Source organism: Zosterops lateralis (assembly GCF_965231275.1).
Source record: "Zosterops lateralis genome assembly, chromosome: 2".
Classification (NCBI taxonomy): domain Eukaryota; kingdom Metazoa; phylum Chordata; class Aves; order Passeriformes; family Zosteropidae; genus Zosterops; species Zosterops lateralis.
In genome coordinates, this window is record NC_139763.1 from 27,001,862 (window position 1) to 27,023,887 (window position 22,026).

Below are 22,026 nucleotides of genomic sequence, written 5' to 3' on the forward strand. Positions count from 1 at the left end.
CGGGTGGCGGAGCGGAGCGCGGGGTGGCGGAGCGGGGCCCGCGGCGCTGCCGGGGGGAGCGGTGGCGGCCGCGGCGCTGGGGCGGCTGCGGGGCCGCGGCTCCGACTACAACTCCCGGCGTGCGGCGAGGAGCCGCGGTGCCGCTTCCCGCCGCGAGGCGGCGCTCGGAGCGCGGGTCCCGCCCGGCTGCGCTCCCAGGCGCCGCCCCGGCGCTCGGGCACCGGCGCGGGGCGAGGGGCGGCCGCAAGGACGGGGCTCCTCGCTGCCCTCCGCCCGCGGCCGCCGCCCACTTACACCGGTGCCCGCCGCCCTGCCACCCCGCCCTTCCCTTCCTGCCCCGCCGCCGCGGGCCTTCCTCTGTCCCTCAGGTGAGTGTCGCTGCCGGGAGGGCCGGGTAGGGCGGCCGCCTCTTTTCTCCCGTCCCACCGCCGCCATCAGGGAGAGGGAGCCGGGCCGGTCGCGCTCGCTCGCCGGTTATCTCTCCTTCTGTTCTCCCCTTGTGCCCCGCGGCCCGGCCGGCCTGCCCCGGGGAGCGGCCGGAGCTGCCACCGCGCTGAGGTGACCGCAACGGGGCGGGGGTGCCGCGGGGCACGGCCCCGGCTGTCCTGCCGCTCCCGGGGGCCCTGCCGCTCCGGCCGCCCCGCCGCTCCCGGTTCCCCCCCGCTCCCGGTTCCCTGCCGCTCCCGGCGGTGCCGGGCCGGGAAAGGGCCGAGGGCAGGCGAACCCACAGATGTGGAAGGACCCTCAAGAGGAGGGGTCTGAATGCAGGGTCCAATTTTATCAGCTTGATGAAATCTGGTGCTACAGTGTCGTGTTCGGGAAGGAGAAAGGGGGAGGATGAGCTGCAATCCAGCAGGAAGCAAACGCTGCTTAAATAAGGACTCCGAACGACAGTTGGGTCCCTCCTACTTGATATTTACTGAATGGAGAGGAGCGTTAGCTTTTTTTACTTTTTTTTTTCTTTTTTTGTGTGTGTGTGTGTGTGTGTGCTCAGCATCACATCATTTATTTTGATACGTGAGATCTTTATTCCTGTAAGAGCTTTTGAGCGCTGCCCCAGGTGTCGCTCCTCTAAACAGCTTTTGCAAGCCAAGTAAAATCACTGAAACAAAACTGTCCCATGTGTGAACCGCAGTGCTAAGTTTGCCCAGTGCAGCAGTGACTGCACTTTGCTGGTGTAAATCTCTGCTCAGAATTAAGTTCTGTGGTTTGATGTACCACATAAGACATGCAGTAGAGTCTTTTACTCACCTTGGATATACACTGGGTGTTTTCTTCTCCCTCTTTCTCGCAGAAATAGGTTGTAATATATATTTAGTAAAATCTCTGCCCCAAGCCTACTAAACAGGAAAAGCATTAGTTTCTATATATGAAGAAATATTTCCTTTAATTTCACTCTAGAATTCTGCCAGCTGGTGGGGATTGTTGTTTTCCTGATTCCTTAAAAGTAGTAAGCCCCACAGCTTTCTCACAGTTCCAAAATGTTAGTACTTTATTATTTTATTGACATTAGACTGATGTCATACGCTTTTGCTATTTTGATTGCACTTTCAGTTCTTCATTTTAAATATTTTAGCTCTTTGTGATGTTAAGCCCTAGCCCACGCTCAACTATTAATAACTAAATATTTTGGCTTGCATTTTATGCATTGATAAAAGAAATAGACCAACTCACTGACAGATTTTCTCATTTCTCTCTGAAACAGAGATGGGAGGGCATTTAAAAAATGAAGGTAGTACATGACTGTGCTTGCCAAGTTCCCTTCCCATGGAATCACAGAATATCCTGGGTTGGAAGGGACCAAAAGACCAATGGCTCCAACCCCTGTGCCGTGGGCAGGGACATCTACTAGACCAGGTTGCTCAGAGCTCATTCTGTGTATTGATGGCTTGGTTATCTGGGATTGTGACTTCTCCTGCCTTGAAGGAAAAGGAGATTCTTTCTTAGGCAGACTGGTTCCAGATGACTCTGTCCATGTGTTGATTCCTCATTAAGGCTGCTGGCCCAATGATCAAGACTGTAACTGAATTTTTAGGGAAATACCTGCTGTATTGATGATCTATGAATATGTTTTGTGCGATGTGAGTTTTTAGCAGGCCATGTATAGAATTTTATATGTTCTTATGTGTAACTTTGTGGTGTGAGGGTTTTTTATGTTTGTTTGGATTTTTTAAAAGAAAATATACTTGTTATTTTGTGCAATAATGTCTGTAGTTCCTTCTAGGTTCTGAGGGAAGGACATTAGTTTCTAAATTCTATTCTGCTTGGTGTTAAAATTAAATACAGCAGTTGAAGTATAGATCTTCAAGTAGTTGCTAGGGAATGAACTTATGAATGAATTTATTTAGTATTTCTACGATTTACTTTGAAATCTTGAAGATCTCTAATAGGTTTTGAAGTAAAGTACCTCAAGGCTCTACAGCCTTTCAGGTGAAGGAGGCCTTTGATCCAAACTAGTAGCACTCAGAAGTCCAGGAAGTTTTCCTGTTTTTTCTTCCACAATTATGATTTATAATGTAATCTGGTTTAGTTAATTTTTTTTAGTATTATGTTGTGTTGAATGTGTGTAGTTGAGTTTGTTAATGCTTCTGACACATTTATAAATAATAAATGATTATGATGCAATGTTTTAAGTTAGGTTGAGAAGAGACAGGAGATTTCCTGATAGCTAAGAATAATGAGTTCTAGTGCTGGATTGAAATGCAGCCTATGACATCATGGCCTGATATTTTTAAAGGCTTTTTTTTCATGTGAGAAGTGCAGATGAGTACCATGTGAAGTGACTAAGCTTTCTAGTCACTGCTTTTAAAATAAGTTGTTATCTAGGAAATAGTCAAGGGGAAAACAAAAATCTGTCACTAACCTTGGCCTGTTTCTTGGTTTTCATAAATGCTGAGTGAAGAAGAATGCTGTGTTCTGTTAAAGGTTGTGGTGCAGGAGGCAGTCTTGGATTTATTTTCTATGTTTGATCTAATGGCCCAACATTACCATGTTTGATAACTGGTTGGTACTGTCTTGCAGCCCGGTGTGCATACTGGAGATGCAGAAACCATGTAGCAGAAAGCCTTGAGCAGCTGTGGATTATCAGTTTCTCCCAAGAGCAGTATAAAGTGAAGAATGAAGGCGACTGGATTTATTTCCCTGTGGACGTTAGTTTCGCTGCCTTGTGGCCCATTAGCAAACCCTGCAGAACGTGAAGATGTAGTGAAGCATGCAATAAAGCTGCACCGTGGGAAGGGAGCTGTTATCACTCAGAGGAAGCAGTGGGTGCTGGAGAGCTGCAGAAAACTGTCTGGTCTTCTTCGCCAGAAGAACGTTGTTCTCAACAAACTAAAAAGTGCCATAAGAGCAGTTGAGAAGGATGCAGGACTGTCTGATGAAGAGAAACTTTTTCAGGTGCACACCTTCGAAATTTTCCAAAAGGAGCTAAATGAAAGTGAAAACTCAGTCTTTCAGGCGATCCATGGCCTCCAGAGAGCTCTACAGGGTGATTACAAAGATGTTGTAAATATGAAAGAAAGCAGTAGACAGAGACTGGAGGCCTTGAGAGAAGCTGCAATTAAGGTTGGTTTCCCCATGTTTGTTACTAGAGTGTTCATACTCTACTTGTGATTTTAACTTTATTATGACACAGTTTCAGTCTATTTTAATAAAAACAGGTATCTACATGAAACTTGTAATGTTTACTGTTTAATGAAGTATTTGTTTTCATTAGCAAATTTACAGGCAATTTTGATGTAGAGCTTAAAACTTACTAGCAGTCAATAGTTCTTATGTCAAAGCTAAGCATAATCATAAGACCTATGGCAAGTATAATGTTCAAGGGAGAGGAATAAGAAGAATGAATCAGTGCACATAGCACAGTTGCACTAGACAAGCCAGTGGCATTAGCTGAGTGGAAATACTGCCATCAAAGAGTGATATACTAACTGTTTTATCCATTTTAAATGAGAATTGCTCAACCAAAGTGCACACTTAAAACAGGATGACTTGCTGCCTTTCATTTCCATGTTTGTATAGATATGGGTAAAATGGACATGCAAAACAGTAGGCGACTAGATTTTTAAACTCAGTATTGCACTCCTAACCTAGGAAGTGTGGGTTTGAAAAGCAGTGCTTCTGGGAAAGAGTCAGCTGAAATAGCTTTGCCAAGAAAAAACACAGATGAGTAACAGTTGAACACAAATACTTCATGGAAAGTTTGAGTTCCCATGTCGCATTAGGTTGAGCACAATCTGCCACTGTCTTCTGGACTTAGTAGTGCTCAGACTGAAAGTCTGACTATACTGAAAGTCTCCCATTGAGAGAAAATGTAATTTAATGTATTTGGTATTTAAATTGCTCTTTCCTTTCTCTACCCCTTAACCACTGGAGGAATATATTAAGAATTTTGTTTCTTTTCTGTCTTCCAAAAGAAGAGGCTGCGCTTGCACAAGGGAGCAAGAGAAGGAACAAAAATGTAATTGGCATTTAGCATTTGAATTGTGACAGTCTCTGGAAGGCATTTGTGCTAAGAAATGTGCAGATCTTGACAGGTGAAAATGGAAAGAAATTACGTGTCGGAAAGGTGTCCAGTGAATCATGCCAAGATAGGCTTGGTGGAAGTAGAAATTAGGATTAAACTTGGCAGACTGGAGTGATTCTATGCAGTGGAGGTGAAGACTGAATTACAACGAAGTTGAATAGAGAATAATTTGGATCCAAATGTATTCCAGTGGACTGCTTTATATGACTTGTATATTGATACTTTATGATAGTGGTAGCCTCTGCTGCATTGAAATGTCATAGAAATTGTCATGAGCTTTACTTGATTTTCCAACTTTTTTCTTTCTAAGAGCTTGTAAAATAGCAGCACTGAGGGTGTCCAGAACCTTCTTTCCCATTTACCTAATTCTTGGTAATGTTACTGTAAAATAATGAGGTAATTTATCCTTGAACTTGAGAATGGTGCTTCTCTTAGAAGGAGGCCTTGGTGTACAATGATTGTTTTAGAGGTGTGCCCTGTCAAAACTTTACTTTTGCAGAAGTGGATTGTGCAGGCTTTTTTTGTATTATCCAAATATTTACTTGAGTGAGCAGTTTTTTGCACCTTCCTTCTTATGCCATGCATGTGGTTATTTAAACAAAATATTTGTGGTTTTAACAACCTTATAATTGTTGTATAAAGGGAAGCAAAGGATACGGAAAAATGCATGCCAAAAAGATGAAAATTGCATGGGATAGATTTGTTTTGGACTTGTTCTTACTTCATAAGACACACATTAGGTCGAACTTTGTCCCAGTTTCATTTTATTGTAATGATTATTTTGTTGGTATACTCATAGAACAGCTATTTTTTAAGCAGTGAGCGAATGGAAAATACTGTATAATTTCTGTTGAGTTGAAGTGCTTGGAAGTCATTAGTGCTGGGATGATATATGTATGTCTGATGCATTTCTTGCTGGTTCTGCTGCTTTGAAAAGATGTAATGGGATCATTCACGGTGTGGGGCAGGGGGAAGTAAGAAAGAAGCACTGAAGATGGTTTCTGCCTTCTTTTTGCTCCAGGATCTTGTTTCGAAGTTCAGGAAAAAGCAACAAAATCTTATCTACTTTTTAGTTAGCTTCTAACTTTTTGGATGCCTTCTAATCAGACATGAGTGGGAAAAAATAACTTGCAAGTATTGCAAAGATGCAACCTCTTCTGCATGTGCTTTTGTCATCTCTGATTAAATACTAGAGGGCAACAGCAAAACTGCATTCCGAATCACCTTTGTCCCAAAGTCTTACTTAATCTTACTTCATTTTGCTCATGTGTTTTTAGGTGTTCCTGTTGAGTGCACAATCCTTATCTGTATTACTTTGCTTAAGAGGTTGCTTGGTATGTACCTCATGATCAAATGTCTCCAATCCCAGCCTGAGTTGCAGAACAGTGTTTGTTCTGTGATGCACTTTGCTTAGCACGGAGCAGGATGTTTGAATTAACTTGTGCTTTTTATGGCCACCATTGCCTGTGGTATCCCAGTCTACTGCTATCACACTTGTCTCTCAGTGGAAACAAATCCCACTTTAATGGACTGCAAAAACCTTTATCTCCATTAATTGAAGGAACTTGCAGCCAAAGTCTTATTTTTTTCGAAGCTTTCCTACCTAGCTCTTCAGAGAAAGTTAACTCCTTTGAAATTAGAGCATTATTTTTTTATGTAGTTTGCCTCTGTTCAGGTTCGGTGTCTTGGCCAACAGAAAGGACCGTGATGGGCTCCTTACCAAAACCTCTTCCATTTTTGAGGGGAAAGAAGCTAATAATTTTCAATTTCATCTTGCATTCTAAGTTGTTGCTGAATTAGCAGAGAATCTGCAGCTCATATGAGGGCTGTTTCTTACATCTTTTGAGCAATGTCTGCTAGCATAGAGCAGCAGATAGGAAATGTTTTCCCTTGAGGCTGTATGGGAGTGACTGTGTCTCCTACTTATGTGTTGCATAAGAACTAATTGTTGACATTGGGCCAAACACATTAATAGTTAGATTCTTCCCAGTTCCAGTTATTTTGGGATCTGGGTAACTTTCACCATGAGGGTGTAACTATGATGGTTCTAAACACCCAACAGACACCATTACTGTGGTTTCATCACAGTCAGAGGCATTCATCCGACTGTCAGGATTTTTAAAGGGTTCGGCTACAGTTACTGGTTGTACTGAACATATTCTTGTCTTGGCATCAAGGAATTGATCAAATTATGTGCATGTTCTTGCAGGTTCCAAGGGGAAAAATGTCCATCTGCAAATGTGTGGAGGAGGAGACACTCCTGTTATTTCGGCGTAGGTGTTTAGGACCATTTAATGAGCTCAGGTTATTGAAGATATCTATGGAGGGTAGGCAGATAAAACACACAACCTATGGGAGACCTATGTCCTCTGATTTCTAACTGGGCATGGCAGGGGCAGGGCATCTGAAGACTGAAACTTATGTTTTCTGGGAATTGAGTCAGGCCTATAGATTGCTTGCAATTTTTTTGCCTTTTTTTTTTCCTTTTTAATAATATTGGCTTTCTAAAGGAGCAGAAGGGTCTCTCTCATGCAAGTATTTTCAGAATCCTGAATCTAACTGAAAGGAAAGAGTGATGCCCTTGTGTACATTTCCTTACTCATAGCTATTCTCTCAAAAATCTTTCAAAGAATAGAGGCAGGTAAAAGAAAGAACCTTTTTTCCCCCAAACTCTCAAGTTGTTCTCTGTCAATACACAAATACTCTGTTTGGTTACTGTAATGGTAACTATGTAAAAGATGTTAGGCCCAGTTGTGAGTAAATTAAGGTTTTTAGTTCTCTTTTTGAACCTGAAACATCCAAAGAAAGGTGAAACATCATAACTTTATCAGGGAACTTACTGAAATATTTTCACACCATAGCAAACCATATTAGCATATTTTTTCTTTTTTCTTCAGAAATCTAATAATTTTCAGAAGTTGTCAGTGCAAGCTGATAAGAGGCCTAAAATGAAATAGGGGGAAAGGTCACATGCTTTAATTCTAATAGTAAAAGTGCTTTTTGGGAAACACGAACAGGAAGCTTGGCTAGAGTGATTGGCTGTTCGTCTCTCCCCCAGCTCTTTTTTTTTCCTGTTTCCACAGTTACTGTAATTTTTGAAAACAGATCTCTTCCTATGTTTATAAAAGGGCTTATAAAGTTAAGATTCATTGTGCTGTACATCTAATTTGTTTGTTTCTTGTAGATAGTATAGCTATGCTTTCAAGGTGTTATGCTTCCCTTCAAAAGCACGAACTTCTAAACTTTATTTGGCTCTAAAATGCTCCCTAGAGTTTCTCAAAGTAAATCCTTTCTTGCATTTTCTGGATCATAATTTTGGGGCAGGTCTACTGTTTAATGTAATAGAAAAGGCAATTGGTGGATATTTTGTTTGGTTCTTTTTCTTACCCACTTACCCAATGAGAATTGGCACAAGAAAAAACAATCTTCATGATGTCTATATTGCTTTTGCAATTCCACTGATAAAATATTTTGTGTCAAAAGAAGCACACATTTGTGTCAAATGTTTTGTGCTGCTCAAAGGCCTGCCAACACTTTATCTGTGTGTTGTAAAATTCAACAGGAAGAAATGGAATATGTTGAACTCTTAGCTGCAGAAAAACACCAGGTTGAAGCCCTTAAGAACATGCAGCACCAAAACAAAAGCCTGTCGATGCTTGATGAAATTCTGGAAGATGTCAGGAAGGCAGCTGATAGATTGGAAGAGGAAATAGAAGAGCATGCCTTTGATGACAACAAATCTGTAAGTGATGCTTTATACTCAGTCATTTCATTGGAGTGCATTTATTTATGGTTGGTGTTTGCACTGTGTGTTTCTCTTGTGTTATATAGTTGTTACGTTTTTAGTAATTGTTAAAGAGTGAGCAAATAGGAGTAATTGCTCCTTTTTACTAGTGATTCTGTGGTTTTGATTTGAAAGTCCTCCCTGCAGCTGCCACTTTTGGAGTGTAGTCCATTTCACTGATACAGCCCATGAGAGACATGGGATCTCTGTGGTGGTGGGAATTGTGATGGTTGGACTTGGCAGGATATGGAGTTACTATGTTAAACATTGTCTCCACTTTTTCATTTTCTTGAGAATGTTATGGGAGAGCAAGAATCCTTGCAGTTGGTTTTTACAGTCTGGGAAAGGACATATTGTTCAAAGGAAAGACCTGAAATGTGTTTCACTCACTAATTCACTCCCCTTCTTCCACATCTGACTTCCTCTGTGTTTTTTTATCTTGGCCTACCTGCACTGATCCTTGTTTTTATGTTGCATGATGGGACAGTATCCTTCAGGTAAGGCTCTGTGTCTCTGGAGCCAGGAGTGTGTCAGTTTATTCTGGTGTCCCATGCTGCCATCCTGAAACAGACTCCCTAAATTGGCCCTGTTTGTATGAACACAAGTTACAGTTTATTTCACTTCTTCTCTTAGGAGATACTTGTTGTTTTCCAGGTTGACTCCCGAGGTGAGCAGAGCTCTTGAGTTCTGCTGAGAAGGCAAAAACCAGTTTATCTGTAGCAGAGAGCCAAGATGTTGTTTTACTTGGTTTTTTTTTTTTTTTCCTGTGTCTTTGTATGTTTGTATGTTTGTTTGTTTGTTTGTTTGTTTGTTTGTGTTTTTTTTTTCCCGAATGGAGAGAAGGTGAAAGCAGGTATTTTATTTGCCCGCAGCAGAAGAGCGCGGCCGTGGCCCGTGGGAGCCGCGCCTGCAGCGGGGCGGGGCCGGCGGGGGCGCCCTCTCCTGGCCCGCCGGGGTAAAAGGCCCTGCCGGGGCCGGGGCACCGCCGCAGCGCCAGCGCCGCCCTGTTCTCCCGGCATCTCCCGCTCTTCTGCTTCCAGCTCCATCTGTCACAGGAAAGGAATCATGAAGTGCAGCCTGGAGGACTATGTGCTTCTCCATCATTGCAAGGAAAATTATTTTAAACAGTGGGATTTTAGAATAGAGAAGTTTTAATACAGTAATCAATATTCTGATAAAGATACACAGGCTTCTATTAAAATATAGCCAAATAGTGAAGTGTAGGAGGTAAAAATGAAAAAAAAAAACCAAAAAAAACTGCACTACAACCTGTGTTCAAGAGTGGCTGTTCTGAGAAATAAAATCCTGAAAATAACTAGATAGAAACAGTTTTCATAATATCTCCTTCAAATTTACAGGATAGTGACCTTTTCTTGACTTGGAATGCAGTCTTTAGTTCAGATTTTTGTGAACTGAATATCACTTTATAGTCTCCAATTGGTTTTGTTCAAGATAATAAAATGTTACTTTTAAAGACATCAAGTTTTGATAAAGAGACTGAAAGATTTTTAAAGAAGAAACCTGCAGTATTTTTAATTGGCGTCAACAGGTTCTGTAAAAACTTGAAGGACAGCTAATAGTCTTTCCCTTTTTATGGCATGCTTAATTCACTCCTCTTTTTTGTTTGTTTGATTATTTTTCTTTTTCTTAAAGGTAAGAGGTGTAAACTTTGAAGCAGTTTTAAGGGTGGAAGAAGATGAAGCCAACTCCAAAAGAAATGCTTCAAAAAGAGAAGTAGAAGATGACTTAGGTCTTAGTATGCTTATTGATTCTCAGAACAATCAGTACATCCTTACTAAACCCAGAGATTCAACCATTCCTCGTGCTGATCATCATTTCATTAAGGTAATAATTTTATAGACATTCTTGTCAGTCACTTTTGAATTTAGTCCCACTTGGTTGGAGTGAGTATAGTTTCAGCATTTGCCTCTCTGAAGTTTTCAGAGTTACCAGCATTCATGACTCCCCTGTCTATGGTGATTCAGCCATGTGTTCCCTACTCTTAGGTTTGTTTTCACAAGATTGATCATGATGCCATGTGAATCCTCTGTTTTTATTCTGCTTCTCTTGTTGCACCTTTGGGGCACTGCTCCTTCTCTCAGACCACAAAGAGTTAAAGCTACTGCTGTGCTTAATAAGCCACTTGCATGTTGTCAGTAGAGAGAATTTATTTGGTTGTGCCTTGTGATGGAAAAAGGAATACTGAAAAATACACAGACATGGTAGAATTTTGATTGTATTTGTGCTTCATATAGAATAACTAGATTGGGATTTTTGTTTTAATTATAAAACCCAAAGCCTGTTCTCTTTCACCATCTTTTTTTAATGCAAGGTGTCATTCCACCCAGGAAACAGCCTACTTTCTATAATACATTTAAAATATTTATAAATTGATTTAAAGTCCCCCAGTTACTTAAGGTCAGTACCTCATCTGTTTCATCTAAAAAACTGCTGTGCTTACACCTACAGCAGCACTGAGGTTAATTTACAGAAGGTTTGTTTTCTTTTCACAGGAAGTAGTCCATATTTAATTTTACAGTGCTATTTATCTTTCAAAAGATAATAGTTTTCAATTTCATCCCAGATTTATGTGTCCTTTATATTAATGCCTTTGTAAATCTCATGTATTTAGGATATTGTGACAATAGGAATGCTGTCTTTGCCATGTGGCTGGCTGTGCACAACTATAGGATTGCCAACCATGTTTGGATATATCATCTGTGGAGTACTCTTAGGACCCTCAGGACTAAATAGTATCAAGGTAAGCGTGCAAGTTACTTATTGACTGATTTAATTTGTTGAAATCTTTAAAAGTAGTTTTAAAATAATATGGTATTGCCAACCTCAAATGTATTTCAAAAAGAGATACCCCCAAACCTGAAACTTTGCAAGAGAAGGGCTTCAAATTTTATGCCTTCGAATCACTTTGTTTTCAATCGTTTTTTCTCCTATAAAATTATGAACGTTGTTGAAAGTGAAAACTGAAGGTTGTGTGTTGTGGAAGTTTTATGTCAGGGTTTTTTTTTTTTCTTTCTTTCTTTTCTTCTTTTTGAATTTAATCGTAAAGCATCACAATTGGGAACCAAATTATTTAAAGGACATAAAATACACAGAAACTTGCAAAAAAGTCAGTGTTGACAGTGGAGGAAGCATTTAAAACAAATAGCTCCCCAAGGAACATAGCCTGGGTTTCTAGAGAGTTACTTTGCAGCTCTGTAGTGCTTTCATCCACCCTAGTTCCCCTATTCCTTTCCCCATACCCTGCCCACATTCCTGAAGTCTTTTGAACCTTTTTAGCTCCATCACGTGTACTTTGATTTCTGGCTCCTGCAAAACCATGAGCTGTGGTTGGCTGGACATGTTTTGATGAGTGCTCTGGTGTGCATTAACAGATTGTTTAGCCAGCAGGCAAAACAGAACACATGCTAGGGCTGCACAGTAATGTCTGCTTAAATTGCATGTGTCTATTGCATTGATAGCCATGAAACCACTTGGAAGTTACTGTCTTTGCAACATCTGCTCCTATGTGGGCTTCTGTTGAAAATTATCATTGAGCTCAAAAGTAAGTAGGGAGAAGTAGAAATTGTAGGATTTTGTTGATCTTGTATTGGAAGAGATTAAATAATCTCACCCTCTGTGTTGTACATAATTTCTGGGTTGAGAATGTCTGAAGAGTTTGACTACTTGGACTGAGAAACAAGTTTGTAAACTTGGTGTGAGAAAGAGACCTAACGACGAATTTTCAAGAGACTTTCATTGAGGAAGATGATGTGGTCAGAACAGATATAAGAGAAGTTTCTTTAGGACAGTTTAAGTGGCGTGCCTTTTCCTTGTGGAGCTGTGATTAAACATTATTCATCTGGACAATACTCAGGTTGGCTGGGTCTCTAGTTTTTGGTCTCTTCTTCATTTCCTAAAGAAGTTGAATGTCTGAGGAACTGAGAAGGCAGACAGATTCTAATGTGGCAGAGAAGATGATTTTCATCCCCGCTTCTGTAACTCATGGTAAACCTTGTTGTCTTCTACTCTGGCCTGTAAATACATAGAAAAGAAATACTAGGTTCTTAAAATAGAATAGACTATTCCAGTCAACTGCCTGAATGCTTCAGAGCTGACCAAAATTAAAGCATATTGTTAACGGCATGGTCCAATTCCTTCTTAAACACTGACTGGCTTGGGGCATCAATCAGCTCTTTGGGAAGCCTGTTCCAGGGTCTGACCACCTTCTCAGTAAAGAAGTGCTTCCTGATGTCCTGTATGAACCTCTCCTGAGGCAGCTTTGAACTGTTCCCACTCATCCTGTCAATGCATACCAGTAAGAAGAGCTCAGCATCTCCCTCTCCACTTCCCCTCCTCAGGAAGGGAAGATGATTCTCTAGAGAATGATGAGGTTGCCCCTCATCCTGCTTTTCGCCAAGCTAGGCAGACTCAAGAGTCCTTAGCTGTTTCTCGCAGAACATTCTTCCAGCCTTCCACCAGCTTTGTCCTCTTCTGGATGCATTCAGGGACCTTCACATCCTGCTTCCATGGTGGGGCCCAGAAATGCACACAGTGCTCCAGGTGAGGCCACACCAACACTGAATTCAGCAGGATAATTCTGAGTGACTGGTGATGCTCTGTTGGATGCACCCCATGATGGGTTTTGCTCTCTGGGCTGCCAGAGTTCGCTGCTGACTCACATTGAGCTTGCTGTCCACCATTACCCCCAGATCCCTTTCTGCAGGGCTGCTCTTCAGCCACTCCTCTCCTAATCCATACTTGTGCCTGGCATTACCCCATCCTAGGTGGATCAGAATCCAGCATTTTGAACTGTCAAAGTATATTGGGGATCAGAATCCAGCATTTTGAATTGTCAGATAATTTCCTCGCATTAATCATTGCCTGATGCTCCAGTGTATCTACATCCCTCTGCAAGGCATCTTGTCCCTCAAAAGAGTCAACAGCACCTCCCAGTCTGTTATCACCAGCTAACTTGTGAGTGGTGTGTTCCTCCATTCTGATCATTGATATATGTATGTATCTGTTGAACAGAACTGGCCTGAGACCTGAACCCTGAGGGTACACCAGTTGCCAGCCAGAAGTATCCCCATTTTTCTGTTGTGATGAGGAAGATAACCACTTTTATTGTTGTTGGAGCCTTCTCTCTGTAGCACAAAGGCTGGTAATTGTGCTGATCTGAGAGATGGATGCGTGGAGCCTGTAGGATGGAAAACAGAACAGCAACCGCAGTTTAGCAGAAAGGTTACACCAATAGACCAATAAAATAACTAGCAAGAAGTAGCTTCTGGAATGCAAGCCTTGGAGATTTAATAGTACATGCATAGAAAATAGCCTATTTTTTTTTAACCAGCAAGTAAGCTTACTCTTAAGGGAACTCCCCAGTCTGACCATTGACAAGGCTCTCTGCCTTCTTCACCTTCGTGCCCTTGGTTATCCCAAAAGTTGGTAGTTCACTGACACTTGTTGCAGGCTCCCACTGAGAGTTCAGTCTGCATCTCAATCTGCAGCTTGCCAGCCAAGCTACCTGGATCAGGTGTGTTCCTCAACACTTACCAAGATCCATGCACGTGTGCACGTTGGGTGACCAGCACTCTCCCACCAAATTATTGCCTAGTGTCAGCCAGGTGATGGGAAAGAGAATTGCACTCCAAAGGTGCTTTGGGGACTTCTGATGTCGTATAAGCAGCAAGTGAACTACCTGTGGAAACATAATGAGAATCAATTTGTTTTGTAGTGTGTTTATAGTTTTGTAGTATAAGTCAACTGATGTGCACTGATTTTTTTTTCTTTTTTTTTTCCCCTAAGTCTATTGTACAGGTGGAGACATTAGGAGAGTTTGGTGTATTCTTCACTCTCTTTCTAGTTGGTCTAGAATTTTCTCCTGAAAGATTAAGAAAGGTATTTTTTTATAACATCTCTGTGTCAAGGGATTTAATTGATAATTACTGAAACTGCAGATTTCAGTTATATTTTAGAATTTTATGCACTTCCTATAATACGCTGGTGTAGCTTTGTACATTTTTGAAAAGACAAATGTGACAGTTGCCTCTATACTTTGGAAAGAATGGAATGCATTATTTTTTCAGTGTCTCAAAAAAATGTGCATTTACTCCCTATTTTAGTAAAACAGTTTGATTACTAGAAAAATCTCTCACAGTTTGGCAGTCTATCTCTGCTTTATTTTAGCATGCAGTAATGTGCAGTTGCTGTTATGGAGTGTCAGTGATGTTTGCCATTCCTGTTATAAAAAAATCAGAAAGTTCAAGTACTGCATACTGAATTAATAGTACATACTCTGCTGGCTAATAAACTGATTAAGCAAGTATGTTAATGCAATCTGGAATATTAAATTATGTGGCCATCAGAATTCAGCAAAAACTACAAGTTTCTTTCTGTCTTAATTTAAAAAGAAAAAGTTAAAAACCAGCTAGAATTTTAATAGTGGAAAGTATGGCTATAAATATGTGAAGACTGTATATATGTAAATAATTGTGTGATCTGTTCCTAACCTGATGGTTGTGAGTTTATGATACTAGAAAAGCTTTAATTGAAATCTGTCACAATTTATGACCATTTAGCTTAATCTGCTATTTCTGGTCCATCTAAAGTCCAAAATAAAAATCAGTAATTCAAGGGTTCCTAAACTGTAGTAGGTGAGTTGCTGCTTCAGGATAGTTTGTGCTCTAGTTTGGAGCAAGTTACTGGTATTGGTGACTGCCTTTGCCACACCCATTTTTTCCTCATCTTAGAATCACATCAAATAACTGCTCTTTCATTTGATAATTTTAATGTATTTCCACCCATCCTGGACCATTTGGCCCTTAATTCGTCCCTGAGCTTTGGGAAATTCACTTGGTTTCTGGTAGGGAGTCTTTTGGGGTAGAATATCTACTCAGTGTAGTAAGTTGGGAGTTTTCAGTGAAATAGTGTGACAGTCCTTTACTCTGTGCCCCAGTACTACAGCCCCAAATCACATATCTTTAACTGCTTATTTGTAAAGAAAAACATTGTAACTTAGCAGTGAAAAAAGTGTCATAAGAATTTGTTTTCTTCCCAAGGTATGGAAAATATCTTTGCAAGGACCTTGCTACATGACAGTTCTGATGATCGCCTTTGGTTTACTATGGGGGCACTTGCTCCAGATTAGACCAACACAAAGCGTCTTCATTTCCACTTGTTTGTCTTTGTCAAGCACACCACTGGTTTCCAGATTTCTTGCAGGTAGTGTTCGAGGAGATAAAGAAGGTAAATATGACTTTAAATATGGACTACTCTAGTATCTAATAAAATTTGAAAAAAAGTTGGCTTTGTAATATTATAAGAGAAGCTAGTTCAAAAAGCAAACCAAAACTCACTCTTAAGCCTGGTTTACAAACAGTCATCCTTGTTTAACACTGGCCAGTGTTGTGTGTATTCTTGCTAGGAAGTGTACTTGATTTGTACATAGCCAGTCCTGTTTGGGCAAAGACAGTGTGGTACAACCTTTTGAAAGTTTTGACATTGTGCTTTCTTCCACTTAAGTCTCCCTCATACAAAATGTGTTAAAGTACTCCTCACCCTCTAGCATATTCATTCTAATGCCAAAGTTCAAGGTGTATATTTTACACATGCTGGCTTGAATGTGTGTCTTCAGAATAAAGCCTGTATACTGTCAGTAGAGGAGTTTCACTAAATGTGGAGCTAGTGCTTAACTGCTAAGCAAAATCTATGTTTTTATTGTGTAACAGAAGTTTCATATGAATATTCTGTTTGTATTTTAATATGTCTTTATAGATACATTTTAATTTACCTACTAGTGGGGGGAAAATGTCCCTAGACTGCTTTGAATGACCTTCAGCCCATTAAGAGCTATATTGGGCTTCCATTTGGTTAGGCCTGTTCTAGATTTCTGACTGTTTGCAAGCATTCATAGTTTCTGATGACTGTTTCCATGACCACTTTGCTGATGTACAGGGGATATTGACTACAGCAGCGTACTGCTTGGCATGTTGGTGATGCAGGATGTGCAGCTTGGTTTATTTATAGCTGTCATGCCTACACTTATTCAAGCAGGAGTGAGCACATATTCCAGGTAAAAAAAAAAAATCATTGTGTGGATCTTCCCTCTACCCCTTGCAATTAGTATGTAGATTGCCAATATGAATGTGAAAGCACTACAGTTAGTGTTGGTTCCATGGAAAATAGGCACTCTGTTCACTGAGATTTCCTGTACTGTTCCTACTTGACATGAAGTAGAAACCTGTAGTAGTCATACAAAAGCAGTTGTATGAAAATAAACTCTTTGCTATAGCTGCTTTAGTCCTGTGTGGTAATTAAAATTTTAAGCAAAAAGTTTGTTACTGTAAAAAAATAAGTTTAATTTCTTCACTTACTTTATTCTTGCAGGGCATGTTTTTGTCAAAGACTAAGCAATAGTATTGTGCCAAATGGCCTACCTTGGAGACCAGTCAATGAAAATCTTTCTGAGTCAACATGGAAGTAAATTCGAGACTGAAAAAGAGGTTTCTGGGCACTCTGCAGATTTAGTTTTAATCTTGTTTACTAATGTATCTAAATACCTTCCTGTAGCTACTCAGTTTTGAGCATTTATGGAGTTGGGTGTTTTCATTTATGAGCTGGTTGGGAAGTACGAGAGCACTTGAAAGAAACTTTTTCTTTGTTCTTCTCTTCCAGCATTTTCAAGGAAATTCTGAGAATACTGATACTGATTGGTCAAATTCTGTTTTCTCTGGCTGCTGTTTTTCTTCTATGTCTTGTTATAAAGACTTATCTCATAGGACCATATTACCGCAAGTTGCACACAGAAAGCAAAGGGAATAAAGAAATCCTCATTCTAGGAATAACTGCATTCACCTTCCTTATGTTAACGGTAATCTTTTAAATTGAGAAAACATTTTTCTGCATGTGGTAGTTTATGTCATCAGTATCACAAAAGCCATCACACTTAGTGTTATTGCATATGCACGTGCCTCTGTAATTATTTGGTTTTAAATTGTTTTTAAACAAGCACCAAATTTGCAGATGATTCCTGCAATGTAGCACAGATGAGTAAGAAGAGATACAATTTGAATGAGAATCGGCTGGAATTCTGCTGTTAGCTTTTAATACAGCCAGTTTAGGAATTCATGATCTGAGTTGTATTTGTGGGCTACTTCATGCATTTGAAAATTGTTCACAATGGGTTTTGAGATACTGATAATGACATTTGTGACATTTGCTCGCGTTTCTTCTCAATAGCAAATTCTCAACATGGTTTTTATTATAAAATAATTTTTTGTGTGTGTGAGAGACATATTTTGGGATGAAGTTAAGAAAGTAGAGAAATGCCTTAAGGTTTATAGATTTTGATTAACCTTACTGGGTGTGGTCTTTTTTTCCCTGAATTCTCCTTTTTTGTTTCTATCTCACATTTCAGCCTTCTGAAAAACTATACTGCTGCAGAGCAGAATGTGACAGTTGCTTGATAATGTTGTGGCTTTGACACTCCATTATCCTGAATGTGCAGATTGTTACATCGCCTGAGAATAATTAAGCCGAAAAGTTCCTGTGCCTGTTTTCTAGGGGTGTTTGCTTAGTTACTACAGTCCAACAGGAAAAGCTGACCACCTTCAGGAAGAAGTTAAAAAGAAGTTAATTAATGAGACTGTAGCCTTAATTAGTGACTTCTATTGTATAAGTTAAAAATGCCATTTTTCTAAACAGCTTTTCATATTTCAAATGTGTCCTCTAAGAAGAGAAGAAACAAGACTAGTTTCTCCTTTTTACTTTCTAACAAGGAAACATTACATTTGTAGAACAACTTCAATAAAAAACAGCAAAGAAACCACTGAAGTTATGTAAAATATTATGGTATCTAGATGCAATTTTACTTTCATTAAAACCATGGCCTACGTAGAATTGGGCTTCTTGTACCCAAATTGCATTTCAAATATACAAGGAGTTCATCTATGTGACTTTACACAATACATGTGCGTATACAGACATGGCAGGAGAGAATATGTTTGAGTTTGTTGGATTTATACTGCAAACCCAGAAAGCTTCTTCAGCATTTCAAAATTCTTTCCTTTTAAAGTTGATGAATAATTTATCAAAGGGAATAGTAAAAAGGATACTGCAGGTAACTAGGGTGAACCAGTTGAGATGCTGGATACTCACTGACACTTATAGATTCATTATAGTAATAGTACAAGTTGTAGTTTGAACACACAAACTTAAAAAAAAAAAAAAAAAGAAAAGTAAAATAGTGTTTGCTTGCCGAGTTGAATAGGTGAACACACAAACCTGGAAAACCAATCTTAATTGGTATAGATTCTGTACTTTTTCTGGAGTACAAACATAGTGATTGCAGTCTAAGCTGAAAAAAATGTTGCATATCTTTGGAAAGGTTAGTTTAGGGTGTTTGGGTGCCAATTAAAAAAAACAATTAAACCGTCACAGATTCTGCAAAGATCTTTTTCCTTGGGAAGCCAAGGCTAAATGTTGAAGGAGGTCGTATAATTAATCTGCAAACACAGAATTTTCTGTACTGGTGTAATTCTAAAAAAGCTTTTGAATCTGTAGAGGAGCCGTAAGAAAGTGCCTATTTTAGTGTCCTTAACCAAAGACAACTCTCTGGCTCCATTTAGAAAATTTGACATACATTATTAAATAAAATAATTTAAGTCACTGTCTAGCATTGTGAGTTACTCTGCAAGACACATCCTTTCCAATACACAAAAAAGAGACTAGAAATGTTATGATGTTCCTGCCTCATGCATATAGTTACTTATTAGGTGCTTCAGTGTTGGCTGGGTTTCTGGGGTCCAGCTGAGCTTATTCTGTATTTGGATTAATGTGTAACACCAACACATGTAATGTTCATTATATATAAACTTGATTTATTTTGCTTGGTTCCTGTGTTTGAAAAATCTCAGAGGATTAATTAAGCAAGAATTAATTAAGCATTAATTAAGCAAGCATACAAGAAATTGCCATTTCCTTGCCATTAAGGGCAAATTCTGTACAGAAGAACAAGCAGGAAGATGAGATGAAAGAGGTTCCTATACTGCAGTGCAAGTAAGCACTTTTCATGTAAGGATTATCATGTCAGTTGAGAAGCTTTGAGTATGGTTGTGACTTTTGAGCATTTCTGAACTTGAGTCACTTGGATAACTCTGCAACTTGTTACAGCTGCAGATATTTTAGTAAGACTTGGATCTAAAGAGACCCTTTCTGTTTCTGTTTTCTTCCCCTCCCTTTTATCCTTCAACTGGTTAGGCAGATCAGGGCTGGGAGGTGGGGATTGTGTCAAGTGCCAATCCTGTAATAGTATAGATGACACTGAGACAAAGTTATGCATCTTTGAATCATGTACCTTGTCTTCAGTAACAAAGGTTCAGTAGATCATTATTGTACTTTCAGCAACTCATTTTCAAGCTTTGAGTTATGCAGATAGCGTTTGTTTGATTGATTGTTTGCTTGTTTTCATTGGTGAACTGTTCTCCTGAATTGCAGCATAAGGAACAAATCTAACTTACAGTTTTAAACATGAACATTCAGAATCAATGGCCAAACTGGTAGTTGTAAGTCACGATATTTACCAGGATGAGCTGAAGAATATGTCAGCCTGAGCATTCACTGGTATAGTGTTGCTTTTTCATGTTCTATATGTATGGAAACACTACAAGGAAAATTGTTTAAAACACTGTCCTGATAATGAAATGCTGTACTGGAAACCTGCAGAGCAACAGTAGTCAGTTTTATTGTTTTTTAAAACTGAAATTGTGGAATGTTACAAGGGAAATGGAAAAATATAAAACCTAACCTGACAAGAATGACAGCAGTTACATTTACATGTTTATAGGACTGTGCATACACATGGAGGAAAAGTGGCTTCTAGTTTTGCTGCCTGATAGTTGATCTGAGATGGTGGCAGTGAGTGGAGGCAAATTGCCAGTTTGCTTTATATACTGAAAAGAAAATACAGTGATGTTATCGCAGTACTTTACATATGAAAATGTATGAGCTTTTTCTGCAGTGTCTTATGGATATCGTTACTGGTATTGAAATATCATTCTTTGCTTGTCTGCAGTGCTTCTCAATGGCTTATAGCCTGCTTATGAACTCTTTTCTATTAATTGAAAGAAGATTTAGGAGGAACTGTAATCTCAAAAATTTTAGTTAATTATTTCAAAAAATACAGTTGAGATAGAGTTTTTACAAGGTTCACTTAAAATTGTTTCAGTTTCCATTACAGCTTAACTTTCTTGAAATGCAGGCTTAAAATTCACCTCTGTACTCTTGAGCAGATTTAAGTTACTAAAGCCTGAAATTCTAATACCTTTATTTCCAGCAAAATTTTACTTAATTTTACTGGCTTACCATATTCATTAAGCTTCTGTGATGATTAAAGATTAGCAATAAGATAGACATCATTAGAGAATATAAGCAAAACAACTGCTGAACAGATGGCTGAGATTCACCCAGAACATGTTATAGCAGTAACGCTTATTGCTTTATTTATTGATGTGGTAGAACATTTGAACGTAAAAATCCAATATTCTAGTGAAAGTAAAGCAATCCTTTCTGAATTGGAGTAAATGGGACCTTTGAATACAACTGAAAACTAAGTTGTGCTGAGAAAAACGTGAATTGAAAAATATTTTCATGTCATTTTGACTGAAAAGGCTTTCTGTAACGTAAGAGTTGAGGACAGTACAAAGCCCAGGGATTAGTAATGGTTAAAGCCCCGTTTGGTAAAGGCTGAACATTAGAAGTGATGCAAGCAGAAAGGAAATACTAAATGCTCAATACTTTCCAGGTTTTGCTTATGTAAAAAAACTCTGCTACAAATGCCTTCCTGCCAGTAAAACAAGTCCTCTCCAGTATGTGTGTGCACATGTGCCCATACATTATATATAATAAACTCTGATGCTACAGTTTTAGCTGAGGAAATGTGTCAAGTTGTAGGTAATACTATGGGACAACTGGTGACCAATATGGGAACTGTAAAAGGATTTTCTGTATAAAGCTACATATAAAAGGTTAGACTGTATGATCTCAAAGGTCTTTTCCAACCTAGTTGATTCTGTAAATCTGAAGAACAAATTGGAGGAGGGAAGAGAATATTTAGATGATAATTATGTAATTTTTAGTTTTTTTCTTGTCCTCTGATATGCTTTGCACTTTTCTGTATGTAGAATGACCTATGGATTTTGTAGAGCTGAAGTTGTGTAGTACCCAGGGACTAGACAAGAAATGGTAAAACTTGCCTATTTTTTTACCAGGCCCTTGAGCTCATAGTTGGCTTGCCATAAACTGAAGGAAGGTAATTCAGTTTTTATGCTGTGGGACCAAATTCCCAGTTAGATATGCGATTTGCTCCAGTTATGTCTGATGCTTTCTGAATAAACATGTTTCTTTCACACTCAAATGGCTCCTTGCTTGAAGAGTGATTCTCACAACAGTGTGGTATCATGCAATTCTGGTACAAAATATGCTGCATCTCTTCCTTTATGGTAACCTAATCCTGTCCAAGGGAATGTTTAAAATATTAGCTATAAAACTTTTGATGTGGAGCTCTGTTGCAGCTGATAACACTTAAGAGTAGTAAAAATAATTACAACTTTATTTGAATAGGCTGTATTGGATCTTAATCATCCACAAGAGGCCATGACTTTTAAAACAACTAATGTATGATTGAGAAGAACTTAAACGTTTCCTATTCATAACTGTTTCC

At 39.3% G+C, this 22,026-nt stretch overlaps 1 protein-coding gene across 4 annotated transcripts in view; it reads left to right on the forward strand.

The window, feature by feature from the left end:
- TMCO3 (transmembrane and coiled-coil domains 3) overlaps positions 1-22,026 on the forward strand; it is a 33,882-nt gene that overhangs the window by 1,243 nt on the left and 10,613 nt on the right. For 2 of the 4 annotated variants that reach the window (XM_083882701.1, XM_083882702.1), the window contains exons 2-9: positions 3,022-3,564; positions 8,088-8,267; positions 9,963-10,154; positions 10,942-11,070; positions 14,115-14,207; positions 15,368-15,554; positions 16,263-16,380; positions 16,983-17,178. In XM_083882701.1, coding sequence (XP_083738827.1) covers positions 3,118-3,564; positions 8,088-8,267; positions 9,963-10,154; positions 10,942-11,070; positions 14,115-14,207; positions 15,368-15,554; positions 16,263-16,380; positions 16,983-17,178 — 1,542 coding nt within the window. In that variant the 5' untranslated portion in view covers positions 3,022-3,117. Of the gene's footprint in view, positions 1-29; positions 369-3,021; positions 3,565-8,087; positions 8,268-9,962; positions 10,155-10,941; positions 11,071-14,114; positions 14,208-15,367; positions 15,555-16,262; positions 16,381-16,982; positions 17,179-17,724; positions 19,365-22,026 lie in introns of those variants that run through there. The other 2 variants (XR_014592354.1, XM_083882700.1) reach the window with 2 other exon arrangements.